Source organism: Equus caballus, chromosome 2 (genome assembly GCF_041296265.1).
Source record: "Equus caballus isolate H_3958 breed thoroughbred chromosome 2, TB-T2T, whole genome shotgun sequence".
In the NCBI taxonomy this organism is placed as follows: Eukaryota; Metazoa; Chordata; class Mammalia; order Perissodactyla; family Equidae; genus Equus; species Equus caballus.
The window spans coordinates 24,261,521-24,276,830 of record NC_091685.1 but is presented as its reverse complement, the minus strand read 5'-3'; the positions used below and the strand labels follow the sequence as shown (position 1 = coordinate 24,276,830).

Below are 15,310 nucleotides of genomic sequence, written 5' to 3'. Positions count from 1 at the left end.
GTGCACGCCTGGGATCCGAACTCAGGCTGCCAAAGCAGAGCATGCCGAACTTAACCACCAGGCCATGCAGCCAGCCCCCCTCTTTCCTTTTTCCCTTCTTCTCTTCCAAACTTAGTACCCCAGGGCTCAGTCCTTTCTACTACTCTCTCTTCTTTACACTCCCTCCTTGGTGATCTCATCTAGCCCTATGGCTATAAATATCATCTATTCAGTGGTGACTCCTAAATTCATATTTCCAGATACACCTATCCTCTGAACCACAGTCATCCCACAAGCAAATGCCTATTATCTGACATCTCCATTTAGATGTCTAATAGGCATCTCAAACATAATAAGTTCAAAAGAAAATTCCACTGTCATTTGTATTATAAAAATGATTTGTTTTCAATTCACACTCCCCCCCTTACTGGTTTCCCTTCTTTTTAAGCTTCTCTCCCCTGAGACTCCCTCACCAGGCTTCATTTCATTATACTGTGGTTGAAGAAATGACACTGCAGCCACTGGAAGCAACCAGGATTTCCCAGTCACCTCCAACTAATTTAAGTCTCCTTGGCCTAAACACAGGGGCCAGCAAACTACCAATCACAGGCCAAATCTGGCCTGCCACCTATTTTTGTACAGCCCCACAAACCAAGAATGGTTTTTACATTTCTAAATGGTTGAAGAAAAATAAAAAATAATAATATTTCACATTTGAAAATGAGATAAAATTCAGATTTTGATGTCCGTAAATACAGTTTTACTGCAACACAATCACATTCATTCATTTATTTATTGTCCGTGGCTACTTTAGTGCTATAATAGAAGAGCTGAGTAGTTGCTCTTCCATCACTCTCTGCCCACAAAGCTTAAAACATTATCTTGTCCTTGACCGAAAAAATTTGCCTACCCCTATTCCAACAGATTTGACTAGTATAGAGTGAAGCCACACAGGCTCGCAAATACAGAATCTGGAGAAGCAGAGAAGGTAGCAGGGACTTCAGAGAACATCCAGTCCAGCAATGCATTCCAGGGGAAGATGTCAAAGCTGGAAAAGGCAAAGGGGCTTTTAAGCCCGACAACAATCCTTAACAAAACTGCCCCTAGAACCCAGGGCTGACTCCTCACCCACCAAATCACATGTGTGGTGAGATCAGTGTCTGAACAGAACAAGTCCAGACAGGGCAGAGAAGTCTGAGAAAACAAACCACTTCACACCGATTTAGGAGAACCCGCCGAAGTTTACTGCTGCGTATACTGACTTTACGGTGAGAAAGTATGAAATGTTTTTAATGGCTGGCTTAAAACCTTACCTGAGGGTGTTTGGACAATGAGAATTCTTCTCCCCACCTTGAGAAGGAAAATTAAAACATGATTAAGATTGCCAAGATTTCATATTTGTTCTCTCTTCATATATTTTAAAATAAGCCTTATAAATGTGGTTAAGATACTGGAAAGCCAAAAGAGATGGGAAGGGTAAGGAAGCTATAAATTTCAGTTTGACTGCCGGCAGATACAGCTGTTGAGGGACTTATGCACCACAGCCATTGTGACAAGGTTGATAGCTGCTCTAAAAAAAAAGTACCCTGGTATAGTGTGCGTATGGTAGAGCCTCAATAAACATTATTTAATAAATATTGTTTCATAATGAGTGGCATGTTCAAATGTTCAGTATACTCAGGGCTATAGACTTACGGTCTGAACTTGACTTATATTTTATAACTTTTAAAAAAATGTCCATGGTCTGTATAGAGAAGGCCCTAGAAAGGTACCTTCCTAGGACCTGGGATGAGCATCCTCTCTCCCGTCAACACTAATGTGGCTGAAGATCACAGCAGTAGCAGAAGCAGTAGCAGGAGTAGAGAGCAAAGTTTAAAAATTCTCTTTGACCATTTATTAGCTAAGTACCCTTGGATAAGCCTGTTTCCTTACCCATAAAAAAAAAAAGGAGGGGGAGATGATGAAAGACCTCACTTTATAAAAAGAAACAAATAAAAACGAATAAAATTCAAGCTATATAAATAGCTTTATATAGAAATAACCTAAAAGATATCACTAAGTGACTGAAGAAGCTTGGGGAACACCAAGTCCAATCGAAGTGAGCCAATCAAATGTTTGGAGGGCAAAGTATAGTCTGTGGAGAGGAGGGACTGGTTTGAAAGGAGTCCAGGGTGAGGATGCATGAGAAAGCAGGCATCAGTGTTCCCCAGCGCCAAGCTGGGTTTTATGCAAATATCTGTGCCATCTAGCAATTACATATTTTTTGTGCTAAAAATCACCAAATAGGGAATCAGGTTTAAGAACCCACATCAACTTTGTTCTGAGAAGTTTCTGGTCTTCCAAAGCTGAGGTGAGCCCTTGCTCCTAGATGCCTCATGAAGCTTAACCTGCAAAGCCCCATGGGATGCAGTTGGTCCTCTGACTTAACATTTCTGTCCTCCTGGGAGGACAGAATTTTCTTCAGTGAAGAATATAACTTTAACATCTTTCATGACTTGCTACTTAAAAGATTTTCAGGGGCCAGCCTGGTGGCAAACTCACTGGGTGCACGCTCTGCTTTGGTGGCCCGGGGTTTGCGGGTTTGGATCCCATGTGTGGACCTACACACCACTCATCAAGCCATGCTGTGGCAGCGTCCCACAAACAAAATAGAAGATTGACACAGATGTTAGCTCAGGGTCAATCTTCCTCACCAAAAAGAAAAAAGGAAAGAGAAAGATTTTCAAAACTTACCCAATGGACCGTAATTTGAAATTTCTTTGATCAATATTAAGCACTTTCACTTCCTAAGAGGAAAAACATTTTTTTAAATTTTAAAAAATGTTCATAACAGACCATCTATTAAAACCTGCCTATGTTACCATCTTTCCTACAAAATAATACAACTTCTCTGAAGCAAAGAAAATTAAAATGTTAATTAAAATAGGACAATGAACTAAATATATTTCAAGGTAAGAAAGTTTTTTCTTATATAGTCAAGGAAGGCATTCTGAAAAATGTACAATCTAAAAACATGAGTCAAAAGAATTTCTCTGTAAGATAGACAGAGTAGGATGATGTGGGATTTCACTCACTCTCAGTCTATATTCATATAATACTGGAGGCACTTGAACTTTGTAGGATGAATGACCCAGCTGGAAGAGCAGACGTAGTGGAGCTGGTAAGGGAGAGAACGGAGGGGTATGGAAGCAGGGAGGGCTGCGTGTGTTAGATAACAAGGATGTTGGAGAGGTGTTCCCTTTTAGACGTTGATGGCAACAAACAATCTCCATTTGGCTTTTCCTTTTCCACGTCAAGAAAAACTAAAAGCAGCAATTTTTTAACTTAGGCCAACATGGCAGAGCTGCTAAGTTTCAAATGAGACAAAAGGAACATATGGATGGACATAAATATAGCTCAAACTTGGGAGACACAAAAAGGGTAGATGAAGACAGTAGGTGCATTCCTATGACACAATCCTGATTAGTGACAAGTTAATAAGACATCTAAATGCAAAATACATATACATAGGCAACCTCAGCTTAACCAAGAAGTGCCTATGGATTACCATTTCTGCAAATCAATGTCGTCTTATATATCTGTACGGCTGGTCTTGCACCACATGTTCTATTTGAAATCACTTGTTCTATTTTAAAATATGCACTAAGAACCCATTTGCTCAGTAAAAAACAAAACAAAACCCTTGCTTACCCTGGGTATGAAGAATTCATCAGCACTAAACTTATAAAGCCACTCATCCAAAAAGTGAAACAGAAGAGATTCTAAGTCATCTCCTACATAGGATCAAAAAGAACCATAAGAGTACGATGTTTGATAATTCTTGTCTCTAAAAACTTGTTTGAATTTAAAAGTGCAATGAATTTCTTAGACTAGTGGAGGGAAGAACAGGCTCATAATCAATTTTGTTGTTCTTAGTGCGAAAATATACTGAAATTATGTAGAATGCTGCACCTTTGTGTAGCAATTTCTTCCTCGTGAATGAACTGGTTACCTTGGGTTTCTACTTCTACTGTTTGGAGGGGCTCCACAGTCCCGGTGTCTGTCATGTAACCGAACATGGCCATTGCACATTGCTCAAATGCTTCCTCCAGAGTATCTCCCCACGCGTGTAACCTAAAGAGATGCATTCATGTCCTGTGGAATACAATCCACTGCAAGAGAGAACACCTGACAGCACAAATAAAATCAACATGATCAACACAAAACCAAAGGCCTCAATCAATGGAACGGCACTGAAACCGGGCACTTTTAAACTTCATTTTCGTGTTCTAAGGACCCAAAACAGGAGGAGAAAAATGAAAACCAGGGACATCAAGACCAAAACATCAGCTTTCCTATTTAAGCACATGGTTTCAAAGGCATAAACTCCAGCTATACTCACTGGACATCCGCAGTATGATCCAAATCTGAGGGAGAGAGGGAAAAACACTTATAAGTCACTAGATTTGACTTGTAAATCCCAAGAAAATAATTCTAGTTTATTATTAACAATGTCATCCTTGGGCTGGCCCCGTGGCACAGTGGTTAAGTCTGAATGTTCCACTTTGGCAGCCTGGGGTTCACCGGTTTGGATCCCGGGTGTGGACCCACGCACCACTTGTCAAGTCAAATGAGGCAGGCATCCAACATATAAGGTAGAGGAAGATGGGCACGGATGTTAGCTCAGGGCTAATCTTCCTCAGAAAAAAAAGAAATGTGTTTAATTAAAAAAAAAAAAGAACATCATCCTTGAAGAGCAAGAAAATGTGGAGCAGACCATACCTTTTGCTATTCATTTACACAACAAAGTTAATTGCTTTGTTAAGGGTTATTTTTTAAAAAGCCAAGATTTATTTTTTATTTTTTTAAAGATTGGCACCTGAGCTAACAACTATTGCCAATCTTCTTTTTTTTTTCCTTTCTGCTTTTTTCTCCCCAAATCCCCCCATTACATAGTCGTATATTTTAGTTGTGGGTCCTTCTAGTTGTGGCATGTGGGATGCCGCCTCAGCATGGGCTGATGAGTGGTGCCATGTCTGTGCCCAGGATCCAAACCAGCAAAACCCTGGGCCACCGCAGCGGAGTGCGTGAACTTAACCACTCAGCCATGGGGCCGGCACCCAAGATTTATATAAATGAAAGACAATTTCTGGAAGGCAGCAGGACCACGGCCTCTGGGTGATCTAAAGAATGTCTAATATGTTTTAATTTCTCAATAAACAAATGCCATTTCCTGACATTAGTTACTTTTCCTCAATAAAACAACAGCATCTCTTCTAAATATCTATTGTGTGAAGGATCAAAATTCTAGGAACGACATCATCAAAGATATAAAATTCCAGATTTCTCTGTCTTACCCTTTTCACGAACAGCTAGCCAAATCCTAGATAAAATAGGAGTTTTTGTGTGTGTGTGTTTTTTAACAGCCAAGTTTTTTATTTGTTGATTTCTTGCATTTGAAGTACTCCTTGATGACGTCCTTGGCTGATAAAATAGTTTTAGAACATAACCTCTACCATACGTATTATGAGCTTTTTCCTGATGTTCTCACAGGAATACCAGAAATTCTCAACTGCTACTACAGCAAGCTCCCATTGGATGTGTTATCTCAACATTTCTGAGTCTGTTCTTCACTCCTGTCATGATTTCCATCAATCTTCCCACTCAGGACCATGGACTATTCAGGTTAGAAGTCTTGGAGATCATTTAACATAATTCCCGCACTTATAAAAAGAAAGCTGAGGGGCTGGCCCCGTGGCCGAGTGGTTAAGTTCGCGCGCTCCGCTGCAGGCGGCCCAGTGTTTTGTTGGTTCGAATCCTGGGCGCGGACATGGCACTGCTCATCAAACCACGCTGAGGCAGCGTCCCACATGCCACAACTAGAAGGACCCACAACGAAGAATATACAACTAAGTACTGGGGGGCTTTGGGGAGAAAAAGGAAAAAATAAAAAATCTTAAAAAAAAAAAGAAAGCAAGCTGAAATCCAGAGAGACCGTGTGACTTGTTCAGGACTACACTGTGGATTAGAGGCAGAGTTGTGACAAGAATTTAGATTTTCTGACTCCCAATTTAGTACACTTTGCACCATAACAGAGTTTGGGTGGCACTCAAGGTTCAAATTCTTCTCTAATTCATTCAAAAATATTACTGAGGACTTAATACATTTTAAGCACAAAGGGGCTCAATGACCAGCAGAGACGACAAGTAATTTAAAAGAAAATGACAGGTATTAACCCTAGAGAAATCAAAGTATGTGTCCACAAAAGGACATACAAGAATGCTCACAGCAATTTTATTCCCCAAAATTAAAAACTCAGTGTTCATCAATAAAAGAACAGCTAAGCAAACTGAGGAATAATTATACAATGCAATAGTACTCAGCAATAAGAAAGCAGGAACTTCTGATACATGCATTAACATGAATCTCAAAAGTGTTAAGTGAAAACTGCAGAACCCCGGCACGTGACAATTCCATCCACGCCCCTGCACTAAGAGACTTGACCAAACTCTAGCATGGCTTCCAGCAGCATAGGGCTGTGTTCCTAGATCAGCCCAGCTCCCCATTACAACGCCTGCCTGAGAAAGCTCCACGCTGCCTGCCGGGAGAAGCTGGTGTTTGTTCTAGCCACCACCTGACAATAGGCCCTTGACCTCCCTTAGAGCATTTACTGAAAAGGCTTACAGTTGAGAATATTTATCTCTTACAACTCACAAGTGTCTTTCTCAAGGACTCGAGAGCCATTCCTTTGAAATGTAATCATCAGGAAGGACTCCCAGTCTCTCTGGGAGGATAGAATCCTAACCCCCTAACTGCCAGCTAGCAAACATAGCTGGCCTAATCGAATTTACACTGACCAACCTTTTGTAATTTTTCATTTCGCTGACTCTGCTGAGCCCCGTGCTCTCCTCTTTCCCTCATTCTCCCTTTTAAAAGGCCCAATCACCTCGGCACAAATCAGAATGGAGCTGAGCTCTTTCCTCTACTGTCAGTAATTACTGAACAAAATCCATTCACCACTTTAACGTCTGGTTATGTTTATCTTTGATATTGAAAGAAGCCAGACATAAAAGAATCTATACTATGTGATCCCACTTATGTTGTTGTTGGCGCAGTCGTGTCGATTCCAACTCCTGGTGACCCTGTGTCCAGCAGAACAGAATCCTGTCCAGTCTTTTTGTACCATCCTCTCACCTCCCAGCGCTATATGAGACAATGCTCTGCTGCTATTCATAGGGTTTTCATGGCCAATTTTTTCTGACGTGAGTTGCCAGGTCCTTCTTCCTCATCTGTCTGAGTCTGGAAGCTCTGCTGAAACCTGTCCACCATGGCTGACCCTGCTCGTATTTGAAATATCAGTGGCATAGCTTTCAGCATCACAGCAACGTGCAGCCACCACAGTAGGACAACCGACAGACAGGTGGTGTGGTCCCTTGACTGGGAAATGAACCTGGGCCAAGACGGTGAGAGCACTGAATCTTAACCACTAGACCACCAGGATTCCACTGACAGGAAACTCTAAAACAGGCAAAATTAAGCTATGGCGATAGAAATCGGAACAGTGTTTGCCTTAAGGGAAGGGAGTAGGAGATTAACTGGAAAGGAGCAAAAGGGAACTTTCTAGGGTGATGGAAATGTTCTGAAGCTAGACTGGAGTGTTGGTTACGCAGATGTTATCAACACTCAGTGGACTTTACATTTAAGATCTGAGTACTTTTCTATACGCAAATTACACCTCAAGTTTAAAAACAGTTTAAAAAGACAATGACAGATTGCTACAGGGCAGTGGTTTTCAAATTTCTTGGTTTCAGGAACACTTTACTCTCTTAAAAATTACTGAGGACCCTAGAGCTTTTGTTTATATGGGTTGGATCTGGCAATATTAATGATACTAGAAATTCTAACTGAAAAAATTTTTAAATATGTATTAATTCATTTAAAAAAATAAACCCACTTTAACATAAATTGTACATTTTTACGAAAAATAACTATTTTCCAAAAAACTTAGAGAGTGGCACTGTCTCGCATTTTTCCAAATATTTTTAATGTCTGACTTTCAATGTGTTGCCATACGTTGATTTAGTTGAAGTACATAAATCAAATCCAACCAAGGAAAAGGAGGAGTATTTTAATAGCTTTTCAAAAAATTACACAGTCTTCCTTGATAGTACACCAAATCTGGAAATGTAGTTTTTTAAAGGTTAATCGCAATGTGGAATCTGGAGCTGTAACAATGAACTTTTCATACTCTGTACCATTAAAACCCATTGCTCTATCTTGTGCTTAGAACGGATCTTATTCATGCCTGATTGGATAACATCAAGCATTGGTTTTTTGGAAAACATTAGTTCAGTGAGTTATATGATACTGTTGATAAATTTAATTATATAGAATTTGCTAATATCACCACCAATATCTCATCAGAAAAGTCTTTATTTAGGTACTGGGAAACTGTCAAGGTCATGGTGGAAGATAGAAGTTTTCCAAAATTCTAATTTCACCTGAAAGCTTGAATTTTTTTTCTTAAAGATTTTATTTTTCCTTTTTCTCCCCAAAGTACCCCCGCCATACACAGTTGTATATTTTTAGTTGTGGGTCCTTCTAGCTGTCGCATGTGGGATGTCACCTCAGCATGGCTTGATGAGTGGTGCCATGTCCGGGCCCAGGATCCAACCCGGTGAAACCCTGGGCCACCGGAAGCAGGGCACGCGAACTTAACCACTTGGCCACGGGTCCTGCCCCAGAAAGCTTGAATTTTATCATTGCCAACAAATATTGTATTATTTTCACTAATGTGACAGATCACTTTATTTTCAAGAAAATGTATGCCAAACACCCAAGTCTGAATAATAATAGTATGTCTTCCAGTCAGTATTTTGGGAAAAAAGCAGTATTTAGTGAAAAAAAGCAGCTCACAACTCAAACAGTTACAGAAATTCTTTTCCTCAAGGTAATCATCAATACTTTGACACATAGCAGAAACACTTACGCATACTTCCCATTTTGTTACACAGAATATCAAAAAGGTATGTACTCAATGGTCAAGATTTAACAAAATTAATAGTTTCTACCAACTCATCAAGGGCATTTTTAAGTAAAAATGACTTTTCCTTTTTTCTTCTTTTTTTCGTGAGGAAGATTGGCTCTGAGCTAACATCTGTGCCCATCTTCCTTTATTTTATATGTGGGACACCTGCCACAGCATGGCTTGACAAGCAGTGCATAGGTCCATCCCAGCGATTTGAACCAGCAAACCCTGGGCCACTGAAGTGGAGCGTGCACACTTAACCACTGCGCCACTGGGCTGGCCCCTCTCTCATTCTTTATTGCTGTTTTTTACTGAATGTCTTTGAAATATAATAAAAATATATATTTTATCTTTGTCCCTGGTTCCTGGCACAGAGGTCCTAAAACCCTTGGAATTTCCTGAGTGATAGGAGTGTCTTTCATTATTTACAATGATCTCCCCCTCTCCCAACCTGAGTCTATGCTAATGAGGTGACTCAGGATGGGGCCCCCAGATAGCCTGAGAATGAGGCAGTCACCAGGAAGAGAAGATGAAACACAGATTAAAGGGTGGGACCCTTCAGCCCCATCCCCCACCACGGATGAGTGTGGGGTGTCGGGCAGATGGAGGGTGGAGCAGGGGATTGGGTTACAAAAACTCTTCAACACAGAGAATAGGAGAACATCTAGATTGGTGATCTCAGCAAGGTGCCGGGAGGATGAAAGGCCCAGAGAGGGCATGGACTCTCCAAGCTTGCCCTATGCATCTCTCCCCATATCTTGCCCTGTGCATCTCCTCCATTTGGCTGTTCCTGAGTTGTATGCCTTATGATAAACTAACTGGTAAGCATAAGTAAGGTGTTCACCTGAGTTCTGTGAGTTGTTCTGGCAAATGATTGAACCTGAGCCTCAGGAAGGGGGTCATGAGAACACCAGAATTTGCAGTTGGCTATGCAGAAGTGTGGGTAGCCTGGGCATTCCATTTGGGGCTGGCATCTCAAGTGGGAGCAGCCTTGTGGGACTGAGCCCTTAACCTGTGGGGTCTGCGCTAACTCAGGGTGGCAGAATTGAATTGCTGGACACCCAGGTGGTGTCAGAGAACTGGAGAATTGCTGGGTTTGGAAAAACCACACATTTGGTGTCAGAAGTGGTGTCAGAGGAAAGCAAAGACAGGATTATAATGCATATATTATGATAATACAGAAGAACATACAAAACTCAGAGTGTGCAATGAAAAAAGCTTGGAGATGACCGACCAAGAGGACCCCACCTACACTGGTACAATTTTAACGACTTTTTTACTCGATCTTTCCTTTGTCTTGTAAAGAAATAATTCACATACCTATGCCTTATAAATTTAGCCCGACCTTCAACCCATTGCTGCTCTTCACTGCCCATGGGTCCTGTCCCCATGCTATTCTCTGAACAAAAGAGCACTACTGTCAGACCTTGAGAGTCCAAGAAATCTTTCTTTGGACTCCTTGGCTCACCTAGCCTGCATCAATATGATTGAAAAAATACTAACAGCTACTTTTTGTCTGTGGTTTTCTTTAAAGTAACAGGAAAGAAGGTGAAAAGTAGGAGAATATACTACCCCAAAATATGCCACTTTACCATAAAGATTATTTTGAGCTCAAGACAACTGAGAGAAGCAGATACAAGGAAAATTCTCGGGGGCCGGCCCTGTGGCCAAGTGGTTAAGCTTAAATGCTTTGCTTCGGCGGCCCAGGGTTTTGCTGGTTCGGGTCCTGGGCACAGACATGGCACTGCTCATCAGGCCATACTGAGGCGGCATCCCACATAGCACAACCAGAGGCACTCACAACTAGAATATACAACTATGTACTGGGGGCATTGGGGAGAAGATTAAGAAAAAAACAAAAACCCAAAAAATGAAAAACAACAAAGAAAAATTCTCTGCCCTCCCACTATTTGCCTAAAAGTAGGACACAAATTTGTAAAGTTGTTCCCCTTCACCTCTCTATCAACAAGGACAAAAACTAATCACTGAAGAAAACTCTAGACTCATCTGCCCAGAGTCAGCACCTGAGGAATCTACATAATGAACTTAATGACAGCCCTTATCTTCTATTAGTTCCCCCATATATTTACCGTCCCACAATTTGCTGCCCCAGACGTGCAAAGTGCGGGGCTGACCCAGTGGCTAAGTGGTTAAGTTTGCGCGCTCTGCTTCAGCGGCCCAGGGGTTCGCCGGTTCGGATCCTGGGAGTGGACATGGCACTGCTCATCAAGCCATGCTAAGGCGGCATCCCACATGCCACAACTAGAAGGACCAACAACTAAAAATACACAGCTATGTACCGGAGGGCTTTGAGAGAAAAAGGAAAAATAAAATTTTTTTTAAAAAGTGCAAAGTGCTTTTCCTTTGTCTTGTCACTTCTCTACAGAATTGTTTCTGTTAAGATGCTATATAAGCTCAAGTTCTAAACAGCCCTTTGAGTTACTCATCACTGAGTACTCCTATGCGTATGTGCACTTGTTAATGAACTTGCGTGTTATTCTCTCATTAATCTGCCTTTCGTCAGTGTAATTTGTAGTGCCCCAGCCAATGAATCTCAGATGAGTACAGGAAAAAGATTTCTTTTTTCTCCCCCACAGGGGAATCTGGCTAGTGGTAAAGATGAAAAAAGATACGCTGATAGCTGATAAATGCTGAAGCTGGGAGATCTGTACACAGAAATCATCATCCTATCTCCCTAGTTTCGTATACATTTGGAACTTTTAAAATGAAAAGTTAAAAAATACCAGTAGTAATTTTTATGGATCTGAGAAGCTGATTTTTAACTACACACAGAAAAAAACAAAGCAAGAATGGCAGGGAATGGGCAAGTACTAAGGGGGAGATTGTGCTACAAGATATGAAAAGATAGAATTATCCCCTAATAATTAAAACTGTGGCACTCGCACATAAAAAGAGGAACAGAATAGTAAGTCCAGCTATAGACCTAAATATAGACAGGGATATTACATATATGATAAACATGTCGCATTTCTTTTTTTTTTTTTTGAGGAAGATTAGCCCTGAGCTAACATCTGCTGCCAATCCTCCTCTTTTTGCTGAGGAAGGCTGGCCCTGAGCTAACATCCGTGCCTATCTTCCTCTACTTTATATGTGGGACGCCTGCCACAGCATGGTTTGACAAGCGGTGCCATGTCCCCTCCTGGGATCCAAACCGGTAAACCCCGGGCCGCCGAAGCGGAACGTGCGCACTTAACTGCTGCACCACCAAGTCGGCCCCTTGAATTCCAATTACAGGGGAAAAAGACAGACTGCTAAATAAACGATGTTAGAATATCTGGTAAGTCATCTGGAAAATAATTAAATTGGATACTTAATTTCCACCTTACCCTAATCTTGACATATTCAAGATTTAAATGTTAAAAAAAAAAACATAAATACTAGAAACAAGAAAAATCTATATCAGCAAAAATATGCTTCTCACAAATATGAGGGGAAAAAAGCCAAACACAAAAGGAATACATATTGTATGATTCCATTTATATAATGTACAAAAACAGACAAAGCAAATCCATGACGTTAGAAGTCAGGCTAACAGGAGAAGCAGGGAGAGTGATGGTGATTGGAAAGGAGCATGAGAGGGGCTTCTGGGACGCTGTAATATTCTGTTTATCGATCTAGTTTCTAGTTATAAAAATGTATTCAGTTTGTGTAAATTCACTTGGGATATGTGCACCGCTCTTCTTTTTTTTTTGGTGTGGAAGGTTGGCCCTGAGCAAACATCTGTTGCCAATCTTCCTCTTTTTGTTTGAGGAAGATTGTCACTGAGCTAACATCTGTGCCAACCTTCCTCTATTTTGTATGTGGGATGCCACCACAGCATGGCTTGATGAGCAATATGTAGGTCCACGCCTGGGATCCTAACCTGCAAACTCCAGGCTGCTGAAGCAGAATGCACGAACTTAACCACTGTGCCACCAGACTGGCCCCTGTGCATTCTTCTATACTCATATTGTACTTCAATACAAGTTTTATTTTCAAATGTCCCAGAAGAAAACACAGGAGAATTACTTTACAATCTCAGAGTGGGCAAGGCTTTCCTAAGTATAATATCCCAGAAGTCATAAAAAGGGTTAATAAATTTAACTACATAAAAATAAATTTCTGCATAGTAAAAAAGACCAACAACCCAACAGAAAAACGGGTAAAGAATATGAATATACACAACCCAGAAGGGAAAATACAAACAGCTCCAGACGTACTAAAACATGTTCAACCCAAGCCAGCCCTAAAGGCCCAGTGGTTAAAGTTAGGGGCTCTCCACTTTGGTGGCCAGGGTTCAGTCCCCAGTGGCAGAACTCCACCACCTGTCTGTCAGTAGCCACACTGTGGCAGTGGCTCACATAGAACTAACAACTAGAATATACAACTATGTACCGAGACTTAGGGAAGAAAAAAAAAAAAGAGGGACATTGGCAACAGATGCTAACTTAGGGTGAACCTTTTCCAGAAAAAGAAAATTCAATTCCATTTATAATAACAAAAATGTAATTAGTATGACAAGACACAACAAACTGGAAAAGACCAAAAAGTATGGCAACAGTAAATTAGTACAAGTGTGAGGAAAGAGGCACAATACAATGCTACGGAGAGTATAAATTGGCATCTCAACCGAGAGCAATTTGGCAATAATTGTTGAAGTTAAAAAAGCACGAATGCTTTGACAAAGCAGTGTAACTTTTGGAAATTTATTCTACAGATATGCTTGCACATGTGCAAAACAATGGCTGTACTAGTATACTCCCTGCTGCATTGTTTCTAAGAGCAAAAGAACAGAAATAGCATGTGTGCATGTACACATAAGAAAATGGTAAGGATGGTTGATCTAGAGAGGAACACTAGATGGCTGGGGAATCAGAGCTGAAAGACTGACTTTTCACTGCATACCTGTTGTACCTTTTGAACCTTGAATCATACATATGACCCTTAAAAGTAATTTTTAAAAATTGTTTTAAGTGAGAGAAAGGAGAGCTAGGGAGATATGCAGGATCCACAAAGTACGGAGCCTAGGATGCTATGGTAAATAGTTGAACTCTGTACAGAGGATAACGGGAGATTAACGAAAGATTTTAAGCGGGGAAATAAGAGTCTGATTTGTGCTTCCCAAACCACAGCAACCTTTAGGGATAGTCGTCTACCGTTTATATTGAACTTCAGACTCTGCGCTATACTTTCATAATTATTATCTCATTTATTGCTCAGATAAAGGAACTGGGATGCAAAGAGAGATTATATGATTTGCCCAGTTACTAAGCTAATAAATGGCAAAACTAGGTTGTGGTTTTTTCCCAACAACACGATCCAGGCAAAACACCAGGTTAGAAGTTCCCCACTTAGCTCTCCGAGTCCTCTAACCTACCCACACTCTTAACTAGCCCACTCTTGGAGATCCCTGGCGGCGACAACCCCGCAAACACTTGGAAATATGGCTATCTTTAGAATTAACACACTAGTAAAATTCCCACAAAATAAATGTGATTAAGCATATGTGGGAAAAAGCTCAAGAGACTGTAAATGTGGGAGCCCAAGCTTCCCGACTCTTAGACCAGGTGGCTTCTTCCATCAGCATCCCCCGGACAAGTACAAGAGACTACAATCCAGGGCGAAATGGGATCGTGCCTTGAAGCACCTTATGGGGCAGAGCAGAAGGTGAGGCCGGAAGCCCCGGGCAAGGAGAGGGGATGAGAGAAGCGAGCCACCTACTCACACTCGTACTTCCGATTGACTGGAGGATACTTGGCCTTGATCGCCTTCTGCTCCTCAGTCAAATTGTAGTCTCTAACATCTTCCCCTTCTTCCGCCATGATTGCGGCACTGGATACTCCCCTTCCGCCCTTCATCAGCCTGTCTTCGGCCCTGACTTACAACTTCCGCTCTGGACTCCGCCCCTAGACACACACCCTTAAAGAACCAGGACTCCATTCACGCGGACGACGTATTTGATCCCCTGCGGCTTGCGTTCTAGGCCCCGCTGCTTGGAACACATGTTTCAAAGGCGAAGGCCCCATTTTCTGCACTTGCTTCAACAATGGTTTTTCTAAGGACTAAGGAAATAAATTGGAGGACCTAGGAATAGAGGACACTTGAATTAGACACCTCTAGGTTTGAGTGACAGAGGCCTCTTCTCGCCGCCTCACCCCGAGTGGACAACTAGACCTGAAAGCATCCTAGACTTCGTATCTGTGTACTTTGAAAGGGTCGTTAGCTTAACAGCCTTTAAGAAAATGGCTGCCCCCAAGAGAGTGCGGACTAAACCGCTCACGTGACCCCGGGCAGGCGCACTACCCCGAGACCCGCGCGCGCGCA

General features: G+C 41.5%; 1 protein-coding gene across 11 annotated transcripts in view; it reads right to left on the bottom strand.

Moving 5' to 3' along the window:
• ZBTB8OS (zinc finger and BTB domain containing 8 opposite strand) overlaps positions 1-14,930 on the bottom strand; it is a 77,817-nt gene extending 62,887 nt beyond the window's left edge. For 3 of the 11 annotated variants that reach the window (XM_070260486.1, XM_070260487.1, XM_023634257.2), the window contains exons 1-7: positions 14,712-14,927; positions 4,361-4,385; positions 3,971-4,092; positions 3,670-3,752; positions 3,054-3,113; positions 2,713-2,765; positions 1,293-1,329 (exon numbers count right to left, since the gene is read on the bottom strand). In XM_070260486.1, the coding sequence (XP_070116587.1) occupies positions 1,293-1,329; positions 2,713-2,765; positions 3,054-3,113; positions 3,670-3,752; positions 3,971-4,092; positions 4,361-4,385; positions 14,712-14,844 (513 nt within the window). In that variant the 5' untranslated portion in view covers positions 14,845-14,927. Of the gene's footprint in view, positions 1-1,292; positions 1,330-2,712; positions 2,766-3,053; positions 3,137-3,669; positions 3,753-3,970; positions 4,093-4,360; positions 4,386-14,707 lie in introns of all 11 variants that reach the window. The other 8 variants (XM_070260488.1, XM_070260490.1, XM_001503767.7 and 5 more) reach the window with 5 other exon arrangements.
• Between the last annotated feature and the right edge of the window lie 380 nt (positions 14,931-15,310).